We start from the raw sequence: 27,770 nt of genomic DNA on the forward strand, positions 1-27,770 counted from the left end.
ACTCTCAGATTTTTGCCCTCTGGTCCTAGAATCTCCCATTAGGGGAATCAACCACTTAACATCGATTCTATCAAGCCCCCTGAGAATTGTGTATGTCCAAGTAAGGTCGCCTTTCATTTTTCTAAACTCCAATGAGTACAACCCAGCCAACTCAACTTCTCATAAGAAAATCCTTCCATACCCGGGATCAACCTAGTGAACCTTCTCTGGACTGCTTCCAGTGCCAGTATATCTTTCCTTAGATAAGGGGATCATAACTATTCACAATATTCCAGGTGTGGTCTAACCAGTGCCTTGTATAGTTTTAGCTAGACTTGCCTATTTTTACATAGAACATAGAACAGTACAGCACAGAACAGGCCCTTCGGCCCACGATGTTGTGCCGAGCTTTATCTGAAACCAAGATCAAGCTATTCCACTCCCTATCATCCTGGTGTGCTCCATGTGCCTATGCAATAACCGCTTAAATGTTCCTAAAGTGTCTGACTCCACTATCACTGCAGGCAGTCCATTCCACACCCCAATCACTCTCTGCGTAAAGAACCTACCTCTGATATCCTTCCTACATCTCCCACCACGAACCCTATAGTTATGCCCCCTTGTAATAGCTCCATCCACCCGAGGAAATAGCCTTTGAACGTTCACTCTATCTATCCCCTTCATCATTTTATAAACCTCTATTAAGTCTCCCCTCAGCCTCCTCCGCTCCAGAGAGAACAGCCCTAGCTCCCTCAACTTTCCTCATAAGACCTACCCTCCAAACCAGGCAGCATCCTGGTAAATCTCCTCTGCACTCTTTCCAGCGCTTCCACATCCTTCTTATAGTGAGGTGACCAGAACTGCACACAATATTCCAAATGTGGTCTCACCAAGGTCCTGTACAGTTGCAGCATAACCCCACAGCTCTTAAATCAAACCCCCTGTTAATAAAAGCTAACACACTATAGGCCTTCTTCACAGCTCTATCCACTTGAGTGGATAGAGACCAACAAAATAAAGACCAACATTCCATTTGCCCTCCCTATTACCTGCTGAACTTGCATGATAACTTTTTGTGATTTATGCACAAGGACTCCCAAATCCCTCTGTCTGCAGCTTTCTGCAGTCTTTCTCCATTTAAATAATATTCAATCTCTTTATTCTTCTTACTGAAGTGCATAACTTCATGGCTGATTTGTGCATAGTCTCAACTTCGCTTTCATGCCTCCAAAACCTTTGACTCTCTTGTGAATCAAAAATCTGTCTAACTCAGCCCTGAACATATTCAATGTCCTAACCCCTGCTGTTCTCTGGGGAAGAGAATTCCAAAGGTTTATGGCCCTCTGAGAGACGAAATTACTCTTCATCTCCAGACCTGTAGTTTTAAAATTGTGCCTCCGAGTTCCAGATTTCCATCATGAGAGGAAGCATCTTTTCAGCCCCCCACCCTGCCAGCCCCCTCGGAATCTTTTCCATAAGATCACTTAATTCTTCTAAACTCCCAATGAGTATAGGCCCAAACTACTTACTAATTCCTCATGAGAAAATCCTACCATCACAAGAATCAACCGAGTGAACCTTTTTTGAACTGCCTTCAATGCAGTTATATCCCTCCTTAAGTAAGGAGATCAAATTATGCATGATTTTCCAGGTGTAGCCTCACCAAAGCACTCTTCAATTGTGACGAGTTGTCCCTACTTTATCCCTATAATCTTAAACTGTGTCCTTAACTTTAGGAGATACATCCTGTACTTTCCCTGTCACGCCCCGTCAGAATTTTGTATATCTCAATGAGATCATCTTTCCAGGCCCATTCTCTTCATAGAACAATCCCACCATCCCAGGATCACTCTGGTGAACCTTTCTTGCACTCTTTCTCTGGCAACTATTTCCGTCCTTAGGTTACAAGACACAAACTGTACACAATACTCCAGGTGTGGTCCCACCAAGGCTTGATACAATTGCAGCAAGACTCTACATATGTACTCAAATCCCCTTGCTAACATACCATTTGCCTTCCTAATTGCTTATTATGCCTGCATGTTAGTTTTCAATGACTCAAGGGCACCTAGGTTTATTTGAGCACCAACACTTACCATTTTCTCACCATTTAAGAAATACTCTGCATTTCTGTTTGTCCTGCCAAAGAGCATAACCTCACATTTTTCCAAATTATATGGCACAGTGGTTAGCACTGCTGCCTCACAGCGCCAGGGACCTGGGTTCGCTTCCTGTCTTGGGTCACTGTCTGTGTGGAATTTTCATGTTCTCTCTGTATCTGTGTGGGTTTCCTCCGGGTGCTCCAGTTTCCTCCCATAGTCCAAAGATGTGCAGATTAGGTGGATTGGCCATGCCAAATTGCCCCTTAGTGTCAGGCAGGGTGAATACGTGGGGTTGTGGAGAAAAGGGCCTGGGTGGGATTCTTGTCAGTGCGAGCTCGATGGGCTGAATGATCTCCTCCTGTAGGAATTCTATGATTCTGCTCAAAATCAGTCCCTCCCACAGTCCAAAAGACATGCTGGTTAGGGTGCATTGGCCATGCTAAATTCTCCCTCCGTGTAACCCAAATAGGTGCCGGAGTGTGGCGACTGGGGGATTTTCACATTGCAACTTCATTGCAATATTAATGTAAGCCTACTTGTGATAATAATAAATAAAATAAATAAATACAATAAAAAAATGCATCTGCCATATTCTTGCCAATCTCTTAGCCTATCCAAATATCCGTGAAGCCTTTTTACATAGCAACATAAGAATTAGGATCAGAAGGAGGCTACTCAGCCCTTCAAGTCTGCTTCATCACCATTCAATAAGATCATGGTGGATCTGATTGTAGCCTTAACTCCAAGTTGCCACCTACACCTGGTAACCGTTCCCCGAAACTACTGAGGTCTGCCTTAAAAATATTTAAGACTCTGTTTCCATCAAAATTTCTGAAAGAGAGCTCCAAAGACTTACAACTCTTTGAGAGAAATGAATTGTGCTCATCTCTGTCTAAAATGGGCAACCCCTTACTGTTAAACAGTGACTTCTAGATTCTCCCCCAAGGAGTAACATACTCTCCACATTCACCCTGCCAATGACATTCCTCTTACTCTTCTAAACTCCAGCGGATATAAGCTTTGCCTGTCGTGAACTTTCCTCTAAAGATAACCCTCCAATACCAGGTATTATTTGAGCAAACCTTCTCTGTGCATTTACATCCATAAATGAGACCAGTTCTCCACATATGGTCTCACCAATGCCAAATATAACTGAAGCATTACCTCCCTACATTGTCAATTCCCCTCGCAATAAACAATTACATTCTATTAGTTTTCCGAATTACTTGCTGTACATGCATATTAACATTTAGCGATTCATGAATTGGGACTGCCAGATCCCTTTGCATCTAAGAGCTCTGCAATATCTCACCATTTAGACAATAAGCTGCATTTTTATTCCCTCTGACGAAATAGCTGCTAACCCTAACCACCGCCCCCCCCGCCCCCCCCCCAACCAGGAGTGACTCACTCCAGTGTGGGGTTTGGGGGGGGGGGGGGGGAGGTGTGCGCGGTGGGGCTGAGCTGACAATGCCGGAAATCTAGGGCCTGGAGATGCTCGGAGGCCATGGCGCCCAGCGGGGAGCCACTAAACGGCCTCTGCTGATATCTCCCAGCCCGCCATGCTCACCCCCTACATCTTTAATAATGGCTTCTCGCATTTTTCTCAGAACAGATGTTAAGCTAATTGGCCTGTAGTTCCCTGCTTTCTGTCTCCCTCCCTTTTTGAATAAAGGAGTTATATTTGCCATCTTCCAGTCTAATGGAACCATCCCTGAATCTAGGGAATTTTGGAAAATTAAAGCAATGCATCAACCATCTCACTAGCCACTTTTTTAAGACCTTAGGATGAGGTCCATCTGGACCGGTGGATTTGTCAGCCTGCAGACCCAAAGTTTTACTCAGTACCACTTCCCTGGTGGTTTTAATTTTCCTGAGTTCTTCCCTCACTCCCATTTCTTAATTTTCAGCTGTTTCTGGGATGTTACTTGTATCTCTGAAGACCGATGGAAAATTTCTTATTAATTCATCTGTGATCTCCTTATTTTCCATTTTTAATTCCCCAGACTCACTTCCTCTAGGACCAAAGCTTACTTTGTTAACTTTTCTTTTTTGGACATCTGTAGAAACTCTTACTATCTGTTTTTTCTATTTCTGGCTAGCTTCAATCATTCTCTCCTTATTAATCTTTTAGTCATTCTTTGCTGTTTTTTATATTATAATTAATCCCATGACCTGCTACTCATCCTTATGTAATTATATGTTTTTTGATACTATCTTTAACTTTGTTAGTTAACAACAAATGGTGGGTCCTTCCTTTGGAAATTTTCTTTCCAGTTCTGTGCTGTAACAATTCTATGATTCTCCGTCTTCTGAAATACTCCCTAAGTGTCTGCCATGGCACCTCTATTGACCAACTCTTTATCTAAGTTGCCCATTCACTTTAACCAACTCTGCTTTCATGCCATTATCAATCCTGTAACCTCTAGCTTTATCTGTTAACGCATTCTTTAGTTTCCATGCTCTTTCCCTTGCTGCCACACTTGGATTATTCATTCCCTGAGTGCCACCTTGCTCTCATGTCTTGCCCTCTCATTTTAATTTATCAGATCTTCCCTCACTTATCCCTCACTCCTACTATTTAGGAACACTGGAACATAGGAATTAGGAGCAGAAGTAGGCAATTTTCAGGCCTTTGAGCCTGCCCCACCATTCAGTCAGATCATGGCTGATCTCTCCCTTGCCTCAAATCCACTTCCCCATCTGTTCCCCATATCCCTTTAACCCGTTTTATATCAAAAATAAAACTATCTCCTTCTTGAAACCATTCAATGATTCAGACTCCAGTGTGCTATGGGACAGCGAGTTCCACAAATTCACCACCCTCTGTGAGAAGTAGTCCCTCCTCATCTCAGTTTTAAATCTACCGCCTCTCCACCTATACATGTGACCTCTTAGTTTCAAGCTCTTTCTACTACCCTAATTATACAACATGCCAGAGACTCGATCCAGCATGGTTCAAGTGAACCCCGTCCCAGTGGTACAGCTTCCACTTTCCCCAGTATTGGTGTCAGAACTCCATGAATCCTATTTCTCCCACACTAATCTTTGAGCCGTGCATTTAACTATCCAATCTTATTTGTCCGATGCTAATTTTCTCATGACTCAAGTAATAATCCAGAGGTTATTATCTTTGAGTTTCTGCTTTTTAATTTAGTGCCTAGTTCCTCATACTCTCTAAGCAGAACCCCTTTCCTCGTTCTCCCTATGTCATTGGCACCTTTCTGAATCATGATCACTGACCCTTCTCTACTCACTGCAAGTTCCTCTTCAGCACAGAGCTGATGTCCTGAACCTTGGCACCTGTACAATTACATTTTCATGCATACTCTATCTGCCAAATTTGAGCCCAATCATTTATTCTACCCATATTCCTTTGCAAATTATTATATCCTCACAACTTGCTTTCCTACACATTTTAGTAGGTCTCATAGGTGTAGGCCATTCAGCTTGCAGCACCTGTTTTGCTTTTTGTGCCTGATTTGTATCATTTTTACTCTTTGAACTCTTGCTTAACTATAATCTATCAATCCCACTACTGTTTTTAACTGACCCCCCCCCCCCCCCCCCCCCCAGTAACCACAGTCTTCTGGGAAAGAATTCTGGATTTCCAGAAGGCATTTGACAAGGTGCCGCACCAAAGACTGCTACATAAGATAAAGGTGCACAGTGTTGTGGGTAATGTCTTAGAAATAAAAATCATAGAAACCCTACAGTGCAGAAGGAGGCCACTCGGCCCATCGAGTCTGCACCGACCACAATCCCACCCAGGCCCTACCCCCACACACTTACCCGCTAATCCCTCTAACCTACACATCCCAGGACTCTAATGGGCAATTTGTAACCTGGCCAATCAACCTAATCCTCACATCTTTGGACTGTGGGAGGAAACCGGAGCACCCGGAGGAAACCCACGCAGACACGAGGAGAATGTGCAAACTCCACACAGACAGTGACCCGAGCCGGGAATCGAACCCGGGATCCTGGAGCTGTGAAGCAGCAGTGCTAACCACTGTGCTACCGTGCCGTCAAATGGATGGAGCATGGATAGAGGATTGGTTAACTAACAGAAAGCAAAGAGTGGGGGTAAATGGGTGTTTTTCTGGTTGGCGATCAGTGACTAGTGGTGTGCCTCAGGGATCAATGTTGGCATCGCAATTGTTTACGATTTACATAGATGATTTGGAGTTGGAGACCAAGTGTAGTGTGTCAAAATTCGCAGATGACACTAAGATGGGTAGAAGAGCAAAGCGTGCCGAGGATGCTGAAAGTCTGCAAAGGGATATAGGTAGTCTAAGTGAGTGGGTGAGGGTCTGGCAGATGGAGTACAATGTTGGTAAATGTGAGGTCATCCATTTTGGTAGGAATAACAGCAAAATGGACTTTTATTTAAATGGTAAAAAATTGCAACGTGCTGCTGTGCAGAGGGACCTGGGTGTCCTTGTGCAGGAATCGCAAGGAGTTGGTTTGCAGGTGCAGCAGGTAATTAAGAAGGCAAATGGAATTTTGTCCTTTATTGCTAGAGGGATGGAGTTTAAAAACAGCGAGGTTATGTTGCAGCTGTATAAGGTGCTGGTGAGGCCACACCTGGAGTACTGTGTACAGTTTTGGCCTCCTTACTTGAGAAAGGATATACTGGCACTGGAGAGGGAGACTCTCAGCGCCCTCTGCACACTTTGCTTTTCCACCCATCTTAGTGTCATCTGCGAATTTTGACACACTACACTTGGTCCCCAACTCCAAATCATCTATGTAAATCGTAAACAATTGCGATCCCAACACTGATCCCTGAGGCACACCACTAGTCACTGATCGCCAACCAGAAAAACACCCATTTACCCCCACTCTTTGCTTTCTGTTAGTTAACCAATCCTCTATCCATGCTAATACATTACCCGTAACACCATGCACCTTTATCTTGTGTAGCAGTCTTTGGTGCGGCACTTTGTCAAATCACTTCTGGAAATCCAGATACACCACATCCACAGGTTTCCCATTGTCCACTGCACGTATAATGTTCTCAAAGAATTCCACCAAATTAGTCAAACATGACCTGCCCTTCATGAACCCTTGAACTTCATGAACTCATGAAGAGGGATGGAGTTTAAAAACAGCGAGATTATGTTGCAGCTGTATAAGGTGCTGGTGAGGCCACACCTGGAGTATTGTATACAGTTTTGGTCTCCTTACTTGAGAAAGGATATACTGGCACTGGAGGGGGTGCAGAGGAGATTCACTCGGTTGATTCTAGAGTTGGCTTTGAGAGGTTTGGCTTATGAGGAGAGACTGAGTAGACTGGGGCTATACTCATTGGAATTCAGAAGAATGAGGGGAGATCTTATAGAAACATGTAAGATTATGAAGGGAATAGATAAGATAGAAGCAGGGAAGTTGTTTCCACAGGCGGGTGAAACTAGAACGAGGGGGCATAGCCTCAAAATAAGGAGGAGCAGATTTAGGACTGAGTTGAGGAGGAACTTCTTCACACAAAGGGTTGTGAATCTGGAATTCCCTGCCCAGTGAAGCAGTTGAGGCTACCTCATTGAATGTTTTTAAGGCAAGGATAGATAAAGTTTTGAACAGTAAAAGAATTAAGGGTTATGGTGAGCGGGCGGGTAAGTGGAGCTGAGTCCACAAAAAGATCAGCCATGATCTTATTGAATGGCGGAGCAGGCTCGAGGGGCCAGATGGCCTACTCCTGCTCTTATGTTCTTATGTTCTTAATGTCGCAGATTTCTATTCCCATTTGTGAAGAAGTGCATCCTGATTTCAGCGCTTAAAAAGCCTGGCTCCAATTTTAAGATTGCACCATCTTGTTAGAACATAGAACATAGAACGTAGAAAGTAACTACAGCACAAAACAGGCCCTTTGGCCCCACAAGTTGTGCCGAACATATCCCTACCTTTTAGGCCTACCTATAACCCTCCATCCTATTAAGTCCCATGTACTCATCCAGGAGTCTCTTAAAAGACCCCATTGAGTTTGCCTCCACCACCACTGACGGCAGCCGATTCCACTCGCCCACCACCCTCTGTGTGAAAAACTTTCCTCTAACATCTCCCCTGTACCTACCCCCCAGCACCTTAAACCTGTGTCCTCTCGTAGCAGCCATTTCCACCCTGGGAAAAAGCCTCTGAGAGTCCACCCGATCTATGCCTCTCAACATCTTGTATACCTCTATTAGGTCTCCTCTCATCCTATGTTTCTCCAAGGAGAAAAGACCGAGCTCCCTTAGCCTATCCTCATAAGGCATGCCACTCAATCCAGGCAACATCCTTGTAAATCTCCTCTGCACCCTTTCAATTGTTCTAACATCAATGTCAAGAAAATAGCTTCTCAATATCCTCCTTGCCAAATCCTTCATCATAAACACTTCAGTTAGACCCCCCTTTTCATCTGCTACAAACAAGCATAGTTTATGCAATCAGTACTCGTGATTTAACCTTGTTAGCCCTGGTATCATTCTGTTGAAACTGCACTGCACCCTCTCCAAGATCCACATATCCTCCCTGTAGTGCAGTCAGTGTACAGAACTGAACACAAGTCTACAGATGGCATTTTAGCAGTGTTCCTTACAGCTTGAACATCACTTTCACCCCTTTATATTCCAGCCCCTAATCTTCTAGATACTGATGACATCAAGGGATGTGGGGATAGTGCGGGAAAGTGGTGTTGAGGTAGATAATCAGCCATAATCTAGTTGAATAGAGCAGCATGCTTGAGGGGCTGAATGGCCTCCTCCTGTTTTCCCCCTTGAAATGAAGGCCTACATTTCATTTATCTTTGTAATTGTTGTGTGTGCAGACAAGCGGGGAGTGTTGAGGGATTGACGGGAAGGTGCTGTTGAGCATTTTTCATTCTTTGTTTATGGCTGAGAGCAGCTGTATTGGTTCTGATTGGTATTTAACACTCGGATTTATTATTTTCTCTAGGAAAGATAATTTCCATTGATGCAAGCACTCTGCGGGCTTCCGGGAGAGTGGGCTGGGAGGATCTGGTCAGGAAATGTATCTATGCTTTTTTCCAACCGCAGGAACGAGGGCCCTCCTACGCTAAACAGCTGCTGCAGGAAGGTAAGTACTTGTTTTCTGCTCTCATCCATTGAATGGAGACCAGGGGCAGGAACCCAGATTATTTCCCCTGTCTCTCTAACCCATAGGAACACGGGACAGGGATTAGTTATAGAAATCCTCGCTGATTTCCTCTAGAATTATTTTCCTTTAATTATTTATCTAATTCTCTTTTGAATCTGCTTCCACTGCCCTTTTAGTCAGTATCTTTCAGATTATAGCAACTTGCTGCATAATTTATTTTCCTTTTGGGCAGATGACATTCAATGCGGAGAAGTGTGAGGTGATGCATTTTGGTCAGAAGAACATGGAGAGACAATATAAAATAAAGGGTGAAATTTTTAAAGGGTTCAGGAGCAGAGAGTCCTGGATGTATCTTTGTATAGATCATTGAACTTGGCAGGGAAGATGGAGAGCAGTTAATAAAACATAGTATTCTGGGCTTTATTAATAAGGGCACAGAGTACAAGAGCAAGGAAGTTATGCTGAACTTTTACAAGATACTAGTTAGACCTCAGCTGGAATATAGAAAGGATGTGAATGTGTTGGAGAGAGCACAGAAAAGGTTTACAAGAATGAATCCAGGAATGAGAAACTTCAGTTATGAGGAAAGATTGGAGAGGTTGGGACTGTTCTCCATCGAGCGAGGAAGGCTGAGAGGAGATTTGATAGCGATGTTCAAAATCATGAGGGGGCTGGACAGAGTAGATCGGGAGAAACTGTTCCTGCTCGTAAAAGAACAAGAGGGCACAGATTTAAGGTGATTTGCAAATCTTTTTCACCCAGCGAGTGGCTGGGGTCTGGAATGTTCTGCTTGGAAGTGTGGTGGAGGCAGGTTCAATCGAGGCATTCGAGAGGGTGTGAGATGATTATTTGATTAGAAGCAATGTGCAGGGGGATGGGGAAAAGGCAGGGCAATGACACTAAGTCATGATGCTCATTTGGAGAGCCGGGGCAGACATGATAGGCCAAATGGCCTCCTGCGTGATAACAATTCTGAGAACCAGAGGGCCAAGATTTAAAGTAAGGGGCAATGGCATCAGGAGGGAAAGCTTTTTAATACAGCGAGTGGTTAGAATCTGGAATGAACTGCCTGAGAGTGTGGTGGAGTCATAGAGTCATACAGTGCAGAAAAGGCCCTTCGGCCCATCACACCTGCACCAACAATATCTACAACTAAAGGTATCCTAATCCCATTTTTCTGCATTTGTCCCATATCCTTGAATATTATGATATTTCAAGTGTTCATCCAAATTTTTTTTAAAGGTTTTAAGATTTCTGGCCTCCGCTACCTTCCCAGGCAGTGCATTCCAGATTCCCACCACCCTCCGAATGAAAAAGCTTTTTCTCAAATCCCCTCTGAATCTCCTGCCCCTCACCCTAAAACTATGTTCCCTCATGATTGACCCCTCAACCCAGGGAAACAGCTGCTTCCTGCTCATCTTGTCCATACCCCTTATAATGTTATACATCTCAACCATGTGCCCCCTCAGTCTTCTCTGCTCTAAAAAAAAACAATCCAAGCCTGTCTAGTCTATCTGCCTATCTAGGCAGATTGAATTAAAGCATTCAGTTCTGCGATTATTATCCAGAAAAGAAGAAGTGGCACCAGTTGACTTGCTCCTTCAGAGTGCCAGTGCCAGGTGGATGATCCATCTCGGCTTCCTCTGGGGCTCCTCAGCATCACAGATGTCAGTCTTCAGCCAATTCGATTCGCTCCACGTGATGTCAGAAAACGACTGAAGGCATTGGATGCTGCAAAGACTATGGATTCTGACAATATTCCAGCAATAATACTCAAGACTTGCACCCTTAGCCAAGCTGTTTCAGTACAACTACATCGCTGGTGTCTACACAGCAATGTGGACAATTGCCCAGGACAAATGTGACCCAGCCAATTATCACCCCATTAGTTTACTCTTGGCAAAATGATGGCAGGTGTTGTCAACAGCACTATCAAACGGCACTCATCAAAAGCCTGCTCACTGTCACTCAGTTTGGGTCCTGCCAGGGCCACCCAGCTCCTGACTTCATTCCAGCCGTGGTTCAAATATGGACCAAAGAGCTGAATCCCAGAGGTGAGGTGAGAATGACTGTCGTTGACATCAAGGCAGCATTTGATTGAGTGTGCCATCAAAAAATCTGGGAAAACTGGAGTCAATGAAAATCAGGGCTTAGCTCTCCACTGGTTGGAGTCACACCCAGCACAAAGAGAGATAGTTGTGGTTGTATGTCAGATCCAGCGCATGGGATTGGGGGATGTGTATTGAGATGGATAGAAAACTGGTTGGCAGAGGGAAAACAAAGAGTAGGAATTAATGGGTGCTTTTCAAATTGGCAGGCAGTAACTAGTGGGGTGCCACAGGGATCGGTGCTGGGACCCTAACTATTCACAATATATATTAATGATTTGGATGAGGGAACAAAATGTAACATCTTAAAGTTTGCAGATGATACCAAGTTGGGTGGGAGGGTGAACTATGACGAGGATGCAGAGATCCGTCAGCATGATCTGGACAGGTTGGGTGAGTGGGCAAAGCAATGGCAGGTGCAGAATAATTTGGATAAGTGTGAGGTTATTCACTTTGGAAGCAAAAACAAGGCGGCAGATTACTGCCTGAATGGTTGTAAATTGGGAGAGGGGAGTGTGCAGCAGGACCTGGGTGTCCTTGTGCACCAGTCACTGAAGGTAAGCATGCAGGTGCAGCAGGCGGTAAAGAAGGCTCATGGTATGTTGGCCTTCATTGCGAGAGGTTTTGAGTACAGTAGCAGGGATGTGTTGTTGCAATTATCCAGGGTCTTGGTGAGGCCACACCGAGAGTATTGTGTGCAGTTTTGGTCTCCTTTTCTGGTGCAGTGAAGGTTTACCAGGCTGATTCCGGGGATGGCGGGACTGACGTGTGAGGAGAGATTGACTAGGTTAGGATTCTTTTCGCTGGAGTTCAGACGAATGAGGGGGGATCTCATCGAGGCTTATAAAATGCTAACAGGATTAGACAGGGTAGATGCAGGGAGGATATTCTCGATGGTGGGGGTGACCAGAACCAGGGGTCACAGTCTAAGGATTCGGGGTAGATCATTTAGGACGGAGATGAGGAGACATTTCTTCACCCAAAGAGTGGTGAGCCTGTGGAATTCATTACCACAGGAAATAACTGATGCCAAAACACTGAATGTATTCAAGAAGCGGCTGGATATAGCACTTGGGGCAAATGGGATCAAAGGTTATGGGGAGAAAGCAGGATTAGGCTATTGAGTTGGACAATGAGCCAAGATTGTAATGAATGGGGGAGCAGGCTTGAAGGACTGAATGGCCTCCTCCTGCTCCTATCTCCACTGTTTCTATGTTTCTAGAACATCATACAGGAGTCATTCAGGGTAGTGTCCCAGGCCCAACCATCTTCAGCTGCTTCATCAATGACCTTCCCTCCGTCATAAGATCAGAAGTGGGGATGTTCGTTGAGGACTGCACAATGTTCAGCACCATTCACGACGACTCAGATACTGAAATGCATAACATAAAAAATCAGAGTGAGTGTAGGCTAAGTGGAGAGTATTCCATGATATTTCTGACTTGTACCTTGTAGAAGGTGGACAAGCTTTGGGGAGTCAGGAGGTGAATTACTTTCTGCAGGGTTCCAGGCCTCTGATCTGCTCTTGTAGCCACAGTATTTATATGGCTAGTCCAATTGAGTCAATGGTAACCCCCAGGATGTTGATAATGGAGAACTTAGGGATGGTAATGCAGTGTCAAGGCACGATGGTTAGATTCTCTCTTACTGGAGATGATCATTGCCTGGTGTGGCACAAACGTTATATGTCACTTGTTAGTCCTGGATAATGAGAGAAGTGAGAATCCGCCAGGTTCCACAATGGTCTGGCTTGAGTTAGTGTTTGCGGTTGTTTAATGATTCTGGTTCTATTGTTTTATTCCTTCACAGTCCTGAGGAACGGGACAGCAGTGAGTGCGTTTTACCGATTCTCTCTGAGTGATGGGACAGTCTTGAGAGCTCAGACCAAGTGTAAGCTCTGTTATCCTGCCAACATGGACACACAGCCCATCATCATGGGCATGTACTGCATGTACAGGTAGGTTAGGCTTCCCTTCCTACAAAGACTTTGTCTCTGGGGCAAGGGATAGAGTGAAGTTATGTCTATTGAGATGATCAGAGAGAGATTGTTTGTAGGGGAGAGAGGGGACAGACCAGGTTGTGGGGGTAGAATAGGAGAAAGACAGGGGACCTGCCTGGGAAGGGTTAGACTGCTTTTTATTATTGACTTAGACGATGAGGTGGAATCCACATCACCAAGTTAGCCCGAGCGCAAAGCTAGAAGCAGTGCAAGTCCAAAGAGCCTTGGGTGTCTTGGTAACAGATCATTAAAATATCATCAAGATACAGAAATTGAAGAAAAAGGCAAATGCAGTGCTGGTTTTTATATCGAGAGGACGAGAATCCAAAGAGGCTGTATTTAAAACACTGGTGGGACCACACCTGGAATATTGTCAGCAATTCTGGTAATCACACCTTAGGAAGGTTATATTACACTTGAAGAGGGAGCAGCAAAGATTTACTGCAATGGGAACTGGAAGCGAAATATTTCTAAACGTGTCAGACTCTCACTCTTTTCTCAAACATTGTCTTGTCATGCGTGACGTGCCTTACATGTGCCATGCCCTCGCTCTCGCTGCCTCGCTCTCCCTGCCTCGCTCTCGCTCTCCCTGCCTCGCTCGCTCTCCCCGCCTCGCGCTCGCTCTCCCCGCCTCGCTCTCGCTCTCCCCGCCTCGCGCTCGCTCTCCCCGCCTCGCTCTCGCTCTCCCCGCCTCGCTCTCGCTCTCCCTGCCTCGCTCTCGCTCTCCCTGCCTCGCTCTCGCTCTCCCTGCCTCGCTCTCGCTCTCCCTGCCTCGCTCTCGCTCTCCCTGCCTCGCTCTCGCTCTCCCTGCCTCGCTCTCGCTCTCCCTGCCTCGCTCTCGCTCTCCCTGCCTCGCTCTCGCTCTCCCTGCCTCGCTCTCGCTCTCCCTGCCTCGCTCTCGCTCTCCCTGCCTCGCTCTCGCTCTCCCTGCCTCGCTCTCGCTCTCCCTGCCTCGCTCTCGCTCTCCCTGCCTCGCTCTCGCTCTCCCTGCCTCGCTCTCGCTCTCCCTGCCTCGCTCTCGCTCTCCCTGCCTCGCTCTCGCTCTCCCTGCCTCGCTCTCGCTCTCCCTGCCTCGCTCTCGCTCTCCCTGCCTCGCTCTCGCTCTCCCTGCCTCGCTCTCGCTCTCCCTGCCTCGCTCTCGCTCTCCCTGCCTCGCTCTCGCTCTCCCTGCCTCGCTCTCGCTCTCCCTGCCTCGCTCTCGCTCTCCCTGCCTCGCTCTCGCTCTCCCTGCCTCGCTCTCGCTCTCCCTGCCTCGCTCTCGCTCTCCCTGCCTCGCTCTCGCTCTCCCTGCCTCGCTCTCGCTCTCCCTGCCTCGCTCTCGCTCTCCCTGCCTCGCTCTCGCTCTCCCTGCCTCGCTCTCGCTCTCCCTGCCTCGCTCTCGCTCTCCCTGCCTCGCTCTCGCTCTCCCTGCCTCGCTCTCGCTCTCCCTGCCTCGCTCTCGCTCTCCCTGCCTCGCTCTCGCTCTCCCTGCCTCGCTCTCGCTCTCCCTGCCTCGCTCTCGCTCTCCCTGCCTCGCTCTCGCTCTCCCTGCCTCGCTCTCGCTCTCCCTGCCTCGCTCTCGCTCTCCCTGCCTCGCTCTCGCTCTCCCTGCCTCGCTCTCGCTCTCCCTGCCTCGCTCTCGCTCTCCCTGCCTCGCTCTCGCTCTCCCTGCCTCGCTCTCGCTCTCCCTGCCTCGCTCTCGCTCTCCCTGCCTCGCTCTCGCTCTCCCTGCCTCGCTCTCGCTCTCCCTGCCTCGCTCTCGCTCTCCCTGCCTCGCTCTCGCTCTCCCTGCCTCGCTCTCGCTCTCCCTGCCTCGCTCTCGCTCTCCCTGCCTCGCTCTCGCTCTCCCTGCCTCGCTCTCGCTCTCCCTGCCTCGCTCTCGCTCTCCCTGCCTCGCTCTCGCTCTCCCTGCCTCGCTCTCGCTCTCCCTGCCTCGCTCTCGCTCTCCCTGCCTCGCTCTCGCTCTCCCTGCCTCGCTCTCGCTCTCCCTGCCTCGCTCTCGCTCTCCCTGCCTCGCTCTCGCTCTCCCTGCCTCGCTCTCGCTCTCCCTGCCTCGCTCTCGCTCTCCCTGCCTCGCTCTCGCTCTCCCTGCCTCGCTCTCGCTCTCCCTGCCTCGCTCTCGCTCTCCCTGCCTCGCTCTCGCTCTCCCTGCCTCGCTCTCGCTCTCCCTGCCTCGCTCTCGCTCTCCCTGCCTCGCTCTCGCTCTCCCTGCCTCGCTCTCGCTCTCCCTGCCTCGCTCTCGCTCTCCCTGCCTCGCTCTCGCTCTCCCTGCCTCGCTCTCGCTCTCCCTGCCTCGCTCTCGCTCTCCCTGCCTCGCTCTCGCTCTCCCTGCCTCGCTCTCGCTCTCCCTGCCTCGCTCTCGCTCTCCCTGCCTCGCTCTCGCTCTCCCTGCCTCGCTCTCGCTCTCCCTGCCTCGCTCTCGCTCTCCCTGCCTCGCTCTCGCTCTCCCTGCCTCGCTCTCGCTCTCCCTGCCTCGCTCTCGCTCTCCCTGCCTCGCTCTCGCTCTCCCTGCCTCGCTCTCGCTCTCCCTGCCTCGCTCTCGCTCTCCCTGCCTCGCTCTCGCTCTCCCTGCCTCGCTCTCGCTCTCCCTGCCTCGCTCTCGCTCTCCCTGCCTCGCTCTCGCTCTCCCTGCCTCGCTCTCGCTCTCCCTGCCTCGCTCTCGCTCTCCCTGCCTCGCTCTCGCTCTCCCTGCCTCGCTCTCGCTCTCCCTGCCTCGCTCTCGCTCTCCCTGCCTCGCTCTCGCTCTCCCTGCCTCGCTCTCGCTCTCCCTCCCTCGCTCTCGCTCTCCCTGCCTCGCTCTCGCTCTCCCTGCCTCGCTCTCGCTCTCCCTGCCTCGCTCTCGCTCTCCCTGCCTCGCTCTCGCTCTCCCTGCCTCGCTCTCGCTCTCCCTGCCTCGCTCTCGCTCTCCCTGCCTCGCTCTCGCTCTCCCTGCCTCGCTCTCGCTCTCCCTGCCTCGCTCTCGCTCTCCCTGCCTCGCTCTCGCTCTCCCTGCCTCGCTCTCGCTCTCCCTGCCTCGCTCTCGCTCTCCCTGCCTCGCTCTCGCTCTCCCTGCCTCGCTCTCGCTCTCCCTGCCTCGCTCTCGCTCTCCCTGCCTCGCTCTCGCTCTCCCTGCCTCGCTCTCGCTCTCCCTGCCTCGCTCTCGCTCTCCCTGCCTCGCTCTCGCTCTCCCTGCCTCGCTCTCGCTCTCCCTGCCTCGCTCTCGCTCTCCCTGCCTCGCTCTCGCTCTCCCTGCCTCGCTCTCGCTCTCCCTGCCTCGCTCTCCCTGCCTCGCTCTCGCTCTCCCTGCCTCGCTCTCCCTGCCTCGCTCTCGCTCTCCCTGCCTCGCGCTCGCTCTCCCCGCCTCGCTCTCCCTGCCTCGCTCTCGCTCTCCCTGCCTCGCTCTCGCTCTCCCCGCCTCGCGCTCGCTCTCCCTGCCTCGCTCGCTCTCCCCGCCTCGCTCTCGCTCTCCCTGCCTCGCGCTCGCTCTCCCTGCCTCGCTCTCGCTCTCCCTGCCTCGCTCTCGCTCTCCCTGCCTCGCGCTCGCTCTCCCTGCCTCGCTCTCGCTCTCCCTGCCTCGCTCTCGCTCTCCCTGCCTCGCTCTCGCTCTCCCTGCCTCGCTCTCGCTCTCCCTGCCTCGCTCTCGCTCTCCCTGCCTCGCTCTCGCTGTCCCTGCCTCGCTCTCGCTCTCCCTGCCTCGCTCTCGCTCTCCCTGCCTCGCGCTCGCTCTCCCTGCCTCGCTCTCGCTCTCGCTCTCCCTGCCTCGCGCTCGCTCTCCCTGCCTCGCTCTCGCTCTCCCTGCCTCGCTCTCGCTCTCCCTGCCTCGCTCTCGCTCTCCCTGCCTCGCTCTCGCTCTCCCTGCCTCGCTCTCGCTCTCCCTGCCTCGCTCTCGCTCTCCCTGCCTCGCTCTCGCTCTCCCTGCCTCGCTCTCGCTCTCCCTGCCTCGCTCTCGCTCTCCCTGCCTCGCTCTCGCTCTCCCTGCCTCGCTCTCGCTCTCCCTGCCTCGCTCTCGCTCTCCCTGCCTCGCTCTCGCTCTCCCTGCCTCGCTCTCGCTCTCCCTCCCTCGCTCTCGCTCTCCCCGCCTCGCTCTCGCTCTCCCCGCCTCGCGCTCGCTCTCCCCGCCTCGCTCTCGCTCTCCCCGCCTCGCGCTCGCTCTCCCCGCCTCGCTCTCGCTCTCCCCGCCTCGCTCTCGCTCTCCCCGCCTCGCTCTCGCTCTCCCCGCCTCGCTCGCTCTCCCCGCCTCGCTCTCGCTCTCCCCGCCTCGCTCTCGCTCTCCCCGCCTCGCTCTCGCTCTCCCTGCCTCGCTCTCGCTCTCCCTGCCTCGCTCTCGCTCTCCCTGCCTCGCTCTCGCTCTCCCTGCCTCGCTCTCGCTCTCCCTGCCTCGCTCTCGCTCTCCCTGCCTCGCGCTCGCTCTCCCTGCCTCGCTCTCGCTCTCCCTGCCTCGCTCTCGCTCTCCCTGCCTCGCTCTCGCTCTCCCTGCCTCGCGCTCGCTCTCCCTGCCTCGCGCTCGCTCTCCCTGCCTCGCTCTCCCCGCCTCGCTCGCTCTCCCCGCCTCGCTCTCGCTCTCCCCGCCTCGCTCTCGCTCTCCCCGCCTCGCGCTCGCTCTCCCTGCCTCGCTCTCGCTCTCCCTGCCTCGCTCTCGCTCTCCCTGCCTCGCGCTCGCTCTCCCTGCCTCGCTCTCGCTGTCCCTGCCTCGCTCTCGCTGTCCCTGCCTCGCTCTCGCTGTCCCCGCCTCGCTCTCGCTGTCCCCGCCTCGCTCTCGCTGTCCCCGCCTCGCTCTCGCTGTCCCCGCCTCGCTCTCGCTGTCCCCGCCTCGCTCTCGCTGTCCCCGCCTCGCTCTCGCTGTCCCCGCCTCGCTCTCGCTGTCCCCGCCTCGCTCTCGCTGTCCCCGCCTCGCTCTCGCTCTCCCCGCCTCGCTCTCGCTCTCCCCGCCTCGCTCTCGCTCTCCCCGCCTCGCTCTCGCTCTCCCCGCCTCGCTCTCGCTCTCCCCGCCTCGCTCTCGCTCTCCCCGCCTCGCTCTCGCTCTCCCCGCCTCGCTCTCGCTCTCCCCGCCTCGCTCTCGCTCTCCCCGCCTCGCTCTCGCTCTCCCCGCCTCGCTCTCGCTCTCCCCGCCTCGCTCTCGCTCTCCCCGCCTCGCTCTCGCTCTCCCCGCCTCGCTCTCGCTCTCCCCGCCTCGCTCTCCCCGCCTCGCTCTCGCTCTCCCCGCCTCGCTCTCGCTCTCCCCGCCTCGCTCTCGCTCTCCCCGCCTCGCTCTCGCTCTCCCCGCCTCGCTCTCGCTCTCCCCGCCTCGCTCTCGCTCTCCCCGCCTCGCTCTCGCTCTCCCCGCCTCGCTCTCGCTCTCCCCGCCTCGCTCTCGCTCTCCCCGCCTCGCTCTCGCTCTCCCCGCCTCGCTCTCGCTCTCCCCGCCTCGCTCTCGCTCTCCCCGCCTCGCTCTCCCCGCCTCGCTCTCGCTCTCCCCGCCTCGCTCTCGCTCTCCCCGCCTCGCTCTCGCTCTCCCCGCCTCGCTCTCGCTCTCCCCGCCTCGCTCTCGCTCTCCCCGCCTCGCTCTCGCTCTCCCCGCCTCGCTCTCGCTCTCCCCGCCTCGCTCTCGCTCTCCCCGCCTCGCTCTCGCTCTCCCCGCCTCGCTCTCGCTCTCCCCGCCTCGCTCTCGCTCTCCCCGCCTCGCTCTCGCTCTCCCCGCCTCGCTCTCGCTCTCCCCGCCTCGCTCTCGCTCTCCCCGCCTCGCTCTCGCTCTCCCCGCCTCGCTCTCGCTCTCCCCGCCTCGCTCTCGCTCTCCCCGCCTCGCTCTCGCTCTCCCCGCCTCGCTCTCGCTCTCCCCGCCTCGCTCTCGCTCTCCCCGCCTCGCTCTCGCTCTCCCCGCCTCGCTCTCGCTCTCCCCGCCTCGCTCTCGCTCTCCCCGCCTCGCTCTCGCTCTCCCCGCCTCGCTCTCGCTCTCCCCGCCTCGCTCTCGCTCTCCCCGCCTCGCTCTCGCTCTCCCCGCCTCGCTCTCGCTCTCCCCGCCTCGCTCTCGCTCTCCCCGCCTCGCTCTCGCTCTCCCCGCCTCGCTCTCGCTCTCCCCGCCTCGCTCTCGCTCTCCCCGCCTCGCTCTCGCTCTCCCCGCCTCGCTCTCGCTCTCCCCGCCTCGCTCTCGCTCTCCCCGCCTCGCTCTCGCTCTCCCCGCCTCGCTCTCGCTCTCCCCGCCTCGCTCTCGCTCTCCCCGCCTCGCTCTCGCTCTCCCCGCCTCGCTCTCGCTCTCCCCGCCTCGCTCTCGCTCTCCCCGCCTCGCTCTCGCTCTCCCCGCCTCGCTCTCGCTCTCCCCGCCTCGCTCTCGCTCTCCCCGCCTCGCTCTCGCTCTCCCCGCCTCGCTCTCGCTCTCCCCGCCTCGCTCTCGCTCTCCCCGCCTCGCTCTCGCTCTCCCCGCCTCGCTCTCGCTCTCCCCGCCTCGCTCTCGCTCTCCCCGCCTCGCTCTCGCTCTCCCCGCCTCGCTCTCGCTCTCCCCGCCTCGCTCTCGCTCTCCCCGCCTCGCTCTCGCTCTCCCCGCCTCGCTCTCGCTCTCCCCGCCTCGCTCTCGCTCTCCCCGCCTCGCTCTCGCTCTCCCCGCCTCGCTCTCGCTCGCCCCGCCTCGCTCTCGCTCGCCCCGCCTCGCTCTCGCTCGCCCCGCCTCGCTCTCGCTCGCCCCGCCTCGCTCTCGCTCGCCCCGCCTCGCTCTCGCTCGCCCCGCCTCGCTCTCGCTCGCCCCGCCTCGCTCTCGCTCGCCCCGCCTCGCTCTCGCTCGCCCCGCCTCGCTCTCGCTCTCCCCGCCTCGCTCTCGCTCTCCCCGCCTCGCTCTCGCTCTCCCCGCCTCGCCCTCGCTCTCCCCGCCTCGCCCTCGCTCTCCCAGCCTCGCCCTCGCTCTCCCAGCCTCGCCCTCGCTCTCCCCGCCTCGCCCTCGCTCTCCCCGCCTCGCTCTCCCCGCCTCGCTCTCCCCGCCACGCTCTCGCTCTCCCCGCCTCGCTCTCGCTCTCGCTCTCGCTCTCGCTCTCGCTCTCGCTCTCCCCGCCTCGCTCTCGCTCTCGCTCTCCCCGCCTCGCTCTTGCTCTCGCTCTCCCCGCCTCGCTCTCGCTCTCGCTCTCGCTCTCCCCGCCTCGCTCTCGCTCTCGCTCTCGCTCTCCTCGCTCTCGCTCTCGCTCTCGCTCTCCCCGCCTCGCTCTCGCTCTCGCTCTCGCTCTCCCCGCCTCGCTCTCGCTCTCGCTCTCGCTCTCCCCGCCTCGCTCTCGCTCTCCCCGCCTCGCTCTCGCTCTCGCTCTCCCCGCCTCGCTCTCGCTCTCGCTCTCCTCGCTCTCGCTCTCGCTCTCCCCGCCTCGCTCTCGCCCGGCCCCGCCTCGCTCTCGCCCGGCCCCCTGCCTCGCTCTCGCCCGGCCCCCTGCCTCGCTCTCGCCCGGCCCCCTGCCCCGCTCTCGCCCGGCCCCCTGCCCGCCTCGCCCGGCCCCCTGCCCGCCTCGCCCGGCCCCCTGCCCGCCTCGCCCGGCCCCCTGCCCGCCTCGCCCGGCCCCCTGCCCGCCTCGCCCGGCCCCCTGCCCGGTCCCCTGCCCGCCTCGCCCGGCCCCCTGCCCGCCTCGCCCGGCCCCCTGCCCGCCTCGCCCGGCCCCCTGCCCGCCTCGCCCGGCCCCCTGCCCGCCTCGCCCGGCCCCCTGCCCGCCTCGCCCGGCCCCCTGCCCGCCTCGCCCGGCCCCCTGCCCGCCCCGCCCCTTGCCCCTCGCCCCGCCCCTCACCCCCCGCCCGCCTAGCCCCCCGCCCGCCTAGCCCCCCGCCCGCCTAGCCCCCCCCCCGCCTAGCCCCCCCCCCGCCTAGCCCCCCCCCCGCCTAGCCCCCCCCCCCGCCTAGCCCCCCCCCCCGCCTAGCCCCCCCCCCCGCCTAGCCCCCCGCCCGCCTCGCCCGCCTCGCCCGCCCCCTGCCCGCCTCGCCCGGCCCCCTGCCCGCCTCGCCCGGCCCCCTGCCCGCCTCGCCCGGCCCCCTGCCCTCCTCGCCCCGCCCCCTGCCCGCCTCGCCCCGCCCCTCGCCCCGCACCTCGCCCCGCCCCTCGCCCCGCCCCTAGCCCCCCGCCCGCCTAGCCCCCCGCCCGCCTAGCTCCCCGCCCGCCGCCCCCCGCCCGCCTCGCCCGCCCCCCGCCCGCCTCGCCCGCCCCCCGCCCGCCTCGCCCCGCCCCGCCGCCTGCCTCGCCCCGCCCCGCCGCCCGCCTCGCCCCGCCCCCCGCCCACCTCGCCCCGCCCCCCGCCCACCTCGCCCCGCCCCCGCCCACCTCGCCCCGCCCCCCGCCCGCCTCGCCCCGCCCGCCGCCCACCTCGCCCCGCCCGCCTCACCCCGCCCCCCGCCCGCCCCGCCCCCGCCTCGCCCCGCCGCCCGCCTCGCCCCGCCCCGCCGCCTGCCTCGCCCCGCCGCCTGCCTCGCCCCGCCGCCTGCCTCGCCCCGCCCCGCCGCCTGCCTCGCCCCACCCCCCGCCCACCTCGCCCCGCCCCCCGCCCGCCTCACCCCGCCCGCCGCCCACCTCGCCCCGCCCGCCTCACCCCGCCCCCCGCCCGCCTCGCCTCGCCCCCCCCGCCTGCCTCGCCCCCCCCGCCTGCCTCGCCCCCCCGCCCGCCTCGCCCCCCCCGCCCGCCTCGCCCCGCCCCCCCGCCTCGCCCCGCCCCCCCACCTCGCCCCGCCCCCGCCTCGCCCCGCCGCCTGCCTCGCCCCACCGCCTGCCTCGCCCCGCCCCGCCACCTGCTTCGTCCCGCCCCGCCGCCTGCCTCGCCCCGCCCCCCGCCTCGCCCCGCCCCCCGCCTCGCCCCGCCCCCCACCTCACCCCGCCCCGCCGCCCGCCTCGCCCCGCCCCGCCGCCCGCCTCGCCCCGCCCCGCCGCCTGCCTCGCCCCGCCGCCTGCCTCGCCCCGCCCCCTGCCTGCCTCGCCCCGCCCCCTGCCTGCCTCGCCCCGCCCTCTCTCTCTGCCTCGCGCTTTCACTCCCTGAGCTACTCTCTCCCGCCCTTCCTTGCACCTACCTCACCCTCTCACTCGCTGCCTCGCTCTCTCGCGCCCTTCCTCACTCCCTGGCTGGCTTTCTTGCTTCCTGCCTCACCCTCCCGCTCCTTGCCTCACTTTCTTGCTCTGTGCCTTGCTTCCTCACTTTCTCTTGAGTTGAATCTACTTGTGGTTGGTTCTGATTTGGTTGGATGTATTTACTGTGTGTGTTGTCAATATGCTTCCTCTCTCCAGGGAACAGAACTTGACCAATTCTCAACAAAACCTGGAGTCTGTGTCTTCAGTGCCTCGCTCGGAGAATTGCAGTGTCAGCGCTGGTCACGCATCTCCTTTGCACAAAATAAACAGTGGCATTTCTGAACTGGATTTCAAATTCGCGCCTGGTCCTAGCCTACACACTAATGGTGCCAACAATCCCTCCAGCTGGGGCTTTTTGTCTGGAGTACAAGTGGGTGCTTGTGGTCCTATGAATCAGGACTCACCAACCTCTCAGAGCCCCAAGCACAGCAGTACAGCAGTAACCCTGTCAGAGCCAGGATTCATAGCACCCAGAGCACTTGGCAGTCCCAGGAACCCCTTCTCACCGAGTGCACCCTGTATCCCGTCATCAGCCAGGCACCCCTACCCTAACCCCAATCGCAGTACATACCCTTGTCCTTACCCCAACCCTAAGCCCAACCCCAATTTACCCCTTCACTCTCTGCAGGCACTGAATGAAGGCAACAGGGTGCCGAAGAGTTTCTCTGGCACGTTGAGTGCTGAGAACTCCCCCAACTCTCAGCCACTGCCCACTACGACAGAAGGGGCAGCTTTGGACTGCAAGGTGGTGTTTCCGGGGAGGGCTGGAGAAAGCCTGGGCTTTGAGCACATGGGGAACAGTTCAATTCCTGCATCAGGGCACGAGAAGCCAACAAACATGAACAACAAAACCTCCCAGGACATCAACAATGCCAAGCTCATGGAACTGTTAACAAGTAACCAGGAGCAGAGCAGAACACGTGAGCTAGATACTGTGAGCAAGGGCAGCATCTCTCTCTCTGAAACACCTACAAAAAGTGCCCCGTGCCACATGTTGCATACTAGCTCTCTGACTGAACGCCACAAAATCCTACACCGTCTCCTCCAGCAGGACGGGAGTCCCTCCGAAATCCCAGCACTGTTACTTCCCAATGACAGGAAAGAGGCGGCACGATGTGGCCAGGCAGGGGATGTCTCCAGGAGAAAGGATGGAAAAGATCACCAGCTACTACGCTACCTCTTGGACAAGGACGAGCCCACAAACCCCAGCCTCAGTCTGGATGATGTGACATTGAAGTCGGAGAGGATAGACGGTTTCGGAGCCTGCAAGCTCGGCCTTGACAAAGCCCCACAGGACAAGATGGAGCAGGCGAGCCGAGGGCGGTGGGGTGAGGGGGTTGGTGATAGGTTTGCTGTGACGGAGGAAGGGGTTGGAAAGAGATCCAAATGGGATTGAGGTTTGTGGTTGTGTGGGGTGGGGACGCGGTTGTGCGTGTTCGGTGGGGGTGGCTGGTAGAGACATGTGAGATTGTATGTGTGTGGAGAAATATGGTTATTATGGGGGGGGGTGGTGAAAGTGGAGAGTGTAACATTGGGGCATGTGGATATCTGTATGTGGGAGAGGGATTGGGGATGGCCATGTGTGGGGGGGGGGGGGGGGGTGGCTGTGTGTGGGGATTGGGGAGTGTAGGGTGGGGAGTGTCTGTGCGTGTGGTGGGGGGGGGCCATGAGAATGAGGGGGTGTTGGTGGAAGTGTGGTTAATAGAACATAGACATACATAGAACAGTACAGCACAGTACAGGCCCTTCGGCCCTCGATGTTGTGCCGAACCTTTTCCGAAACCAAGATCAAGCTATCCCACTCCCTATCATTCTGGTGTGCTCCATGTGCCTATCCAATAACCGCTTGAAAGTTCCTAAAGTGTCCGACTCCACTATCACAGCGGGCAGTCCATTCCACACCCCAACCACTCTCTGAGTAAAGAACCTACCTCGTACATCCCTCCTATATCTTCCACCACGAACCTTATATTTATGCCCCCTAGTAACAGCTACATCCACCCGAGGAAATAGTCTCTGAACGTCCACTCTATCTATCCCCCTCATCATCTTATAAACCTCTATTAAGTCGCCTCTCAACCTCCTCCGCTCCAAAGAGAAAAGCCCTAGCGTCCTCATAAGACCTACCCTCCAAACCAGGCAGCATCCTGGTAAATCTCCTTTTGCACTCTTTCCAGTGCTTCCACATCCTTATAGTGAGGTGACCAGAACTGCACACAATATTCCAAATATGGTCTCACCAAGGTCCTGTACAGTTGCAGCATAACCCCACGGCTCTTAAACTCAAACCCCCTGTTAATAAACGCTAACACACTATAGGCCTTCTTCATGGTTCTGTCCACTTGAGTGGCAACCTTCAGAGATCTGTGGATATGAACCCCAAGGTCTCTCTGTTCCTCCACATTCCTCAGAACCCTACCTTTGACCCTGTAATCTGCATTCAAATTTGTCGTACCAAAATGAATCACCTCACATTTACCAGGGTTAAACTCCATTTGCCATTTTTCGGCCCAGCTCTGCATCCTATCAATGTCTCTTTGCAGCCTACAATAGCCCTCCACCTCATCCACTACTCCACCAATCCTGGTGTCATCAGCAAATTTACTGATCCACCCTTCAGCCCCCTCCTCCAAGTCATTGATAAAAATCACAAATAGCAGAGGACCCAGCACTGATCCCTGCGGCACTCCGCTGGTAACTGGTTAAATGAGAGGTTTCAGCCAGAGGCAGTAACTTGTGGAGAGATGTAACTTGAAACAGTGAGCAATTTAGTTGTTGACTTGAGGGGACATAGACTGTGGTGAAATGGGCAGAGCAGATGCGTTTTAATGCAGAGTATGAAGTGATTCCTTTTGATAGAATGAGGAGAGGCAAAATCAATTAAATGGTATAATTTGAAAAGAGTTACAGAAACAGAGAGACATGAGGGTGCCTGTTAAGAAACCTTTGAATTTGGGAGAGCAAATGAGATGTTTTCATGAAGAGAAACACAGGACTGCGGATCAGTAGATTTTTTTGGCCTTTGAGCCAGCTCCACTATTCAATAAGATCATGGCTGAGCTAGTTTTTGTCCACTTTCTGTCTGACCCACATAACTCTCGACTCCCATGTCTCTCAAAACCCTTCCAACTCTATGAAATGAATTCAGTGACACAGTCCCTGCTGCTTTCTGGGGAAGAGAATGCCACACACCAATTTCTCCTTCGGCTATAGTCTCCCTCACGAGTGGAAACATCCTCTGTGTATCGACCTATCAGATTCCCTCAGGATCTTGGATGTTTCCGTAAAATCACCAAATGGTTACAGCACAGGAGGAGGCCATTTGGCCCATCATGTCGGCACTGGCTCTCCAAATGAACATAGAACATAGAACATAGAACATTACAGCGCAGAACAGGCCCTTCGGCCCACGATGTTGCACCGACCAGTTAAAAAAAAACTGTGACCCTCCAACCTAAACCAATTTCTTTTCGTCCATGAACCTATCTACGGATCTCTTAAACGCCCCCAAACTAGGCGCATTTACTACTGATGCTGGCAGGGCATTCCAATCCCTCACCACCCTCTGGGTAAAGAACCTACCCCTGACATCGGTTCTATAACTACCCCCCCTCAATTTAAAGCCATGCCCCCTCGTGCTGGATTTCTCCATCAGAGGAAAAAGGCTATCACTATCCACCCTATCTAAACCTCTAATCATCTTATATGTTTCAATAAGATCCCCTCTTAGCCGCCGCCTTTCCAGCGAAAACAATCCCAAATCCCTCAGCCTCTCCTCATAGGATCTCCCCTCCATACCAGGCAACATCCGGGTAAACCTCCTCTGCACCCTCTCCAAAGCCTCCACATCCTTCCTGTAATGTGGGGACCAGAACTGCACACAGTACTCCAAGTGCGGCCGCACCAGAGTTGTGTACAGTTGCAACATAACGCTACGACTCCTAAATTCAATCCCCCTACCAATAAACGCCAAGACACCATATGCCTTCTTAACAACCTTATCTACTTGATTCCCAACTTTCAGGGATCTATGCACACATACACCTAGATCCCTCTGCTCCTCCACACTATTCAAAGTCCTCCCGTTAGCCCTATACTCAACACATCTGTTATTCCTACCAAAGTGAATTACCTCACACTTCTCCGCATTAAACTCCATCCGCCACCTCTCGGCCCAACTTTGCAACCTGTCTAAGTCTTCCTGCAAACTACGACACCCTTCCTCACTGTCTACCACACCACCGACTTTGGTGTCATCAGCAAATTTGCTAATCCACCCAACTATACCCTCATCCAGATCATTAATAAATATTACAAACAGCAGTGGCCCCAAAACAGATCCCTGAGGTACACCACTTGTAACCGCACTCCATGATGAATATTTACTATCAACCACCACCCTCTGTTTCCTATCCGCTAGCCAATTCCTGATCCAATTTCCTAGATCACCCCCAATCCCATACATCTGCATTTTCTGCAGAAGCCTACCATGGTGAACCTTATCAAACGCCTTACTAAAATCCATATATACCACGTCCACTGCCTTGCCCCCATCCACCTCCAAATGAGCATCATGACTTAGTGCCATTCTCCTGTCTTTTCCCCATAGCCCTGAACATTGTTTCTATTCGATAATCATCTAATACCCTCCTCAATGCCTCAATTAAACCTGCCTCCGCCACATTCCAGACAGGACCAAAGACCATCTCTCACTCTTCTAAACCCGGTTGGGTATAGGCCCAACCTTTTCAACCTTTCTTCATAAGATAAGCCGCTCATCCAAGAATGAGTCAAGTGATTCTTTCTCTGTTACATCAATGACGGTATTGGTGCTGTTTCATGCTCTCTGGAAAAAAATATTGATTTGCTTCCAATTTCCACCCCTCCCACCATTTTTAAAATTATTTTATGGGATTTGGGCACCGCTGGTTGGGCCAGCATTTATTACCTTTCCCTAATTGCCCTTCAGAAAGCGGTGGTGAGCTGCCTTCTTGACATTCATTAACATACAGTTTATTTTATTTATTTGTGTCACAAGTAGGCTTACATTAACACTGCAATGAAGTTACTGCGAAAATCCCGTCGTCGTCACATTCCACGCCTGTTCGGGTACACTGAGGGCCCGATTTTACCATCGCGTCGCACCTGTTGTAGGGCGCGAAAACATGTTAAAGTCGGGTGAGAGGCCATTAACGCGATCCGCGCCCGCATCCGCGCAGATCGCCACTTTACCGAAACCCAGGAATGGCGGCGATTCGAGTCGCGCCCAAAAGGGGCACAACGGCGATTTAAATGCATTTGCATGCATTTAAATTGAATTAATGAACTGCCCGCCCAACTTTATCAGCATTTCCTCCTTTACCACCGCGTTTGCCGATCCGGAACCGCGCCATAATGGACCTGCTAAATAAAAGTCTGAATCGGGCGCTCCAGCTGCTGAAGAGTGCGTTCCGAGCTTCCAGCGGCCCTCTCTGACTCAG

General features: G+C 54.9%; 1 protein-coding gene across 9 annotated transcripts in view; it reads left to right on the plus strand.

Moving 5' to 3' along the window:
• Positions 1–27,770, plus strand: part of ncoa1 (nuclear receptor coactivator 1) — a 109,312-nt gene that overhangs the window by 59,896 nt on the left and 21,646 nt on the right. For all 9 annotated transcript variants that reach the window (XM_078229325.1, XM_078229324.1, XM_078229327.1 and 6 more), the window contains 3 exons: positions 9,015–9,155; positions 13,094–13,241; positions 22,447–23,599. In XM_078229325.1, coding sequence (XP_078085451.1) covers positions 9,015–9,155; positions 13,094–13,241; positions 22,447–23,599 — 1,442 coding nt within the window. The remainder of the gene's footprint in view (positions 1–9,014; positions 9,156–13,093; positions 13,242–22,446; positions 23,600–27,770) is intronic.

Source organism: Mustelus asterias, chromosome 15, assembly GCF_964213995.1.
Source record: "Mustelus asterias chromosome 15, sMusAst1.hap1.1, whole genome shotgun sequence".
Lineage (NCBI taxonomy): Eukaryota > Metazoa > Chordata > Chondrichthyes > Carcharhiniformes > Triakidae > Mustelus > Mustelus asterias.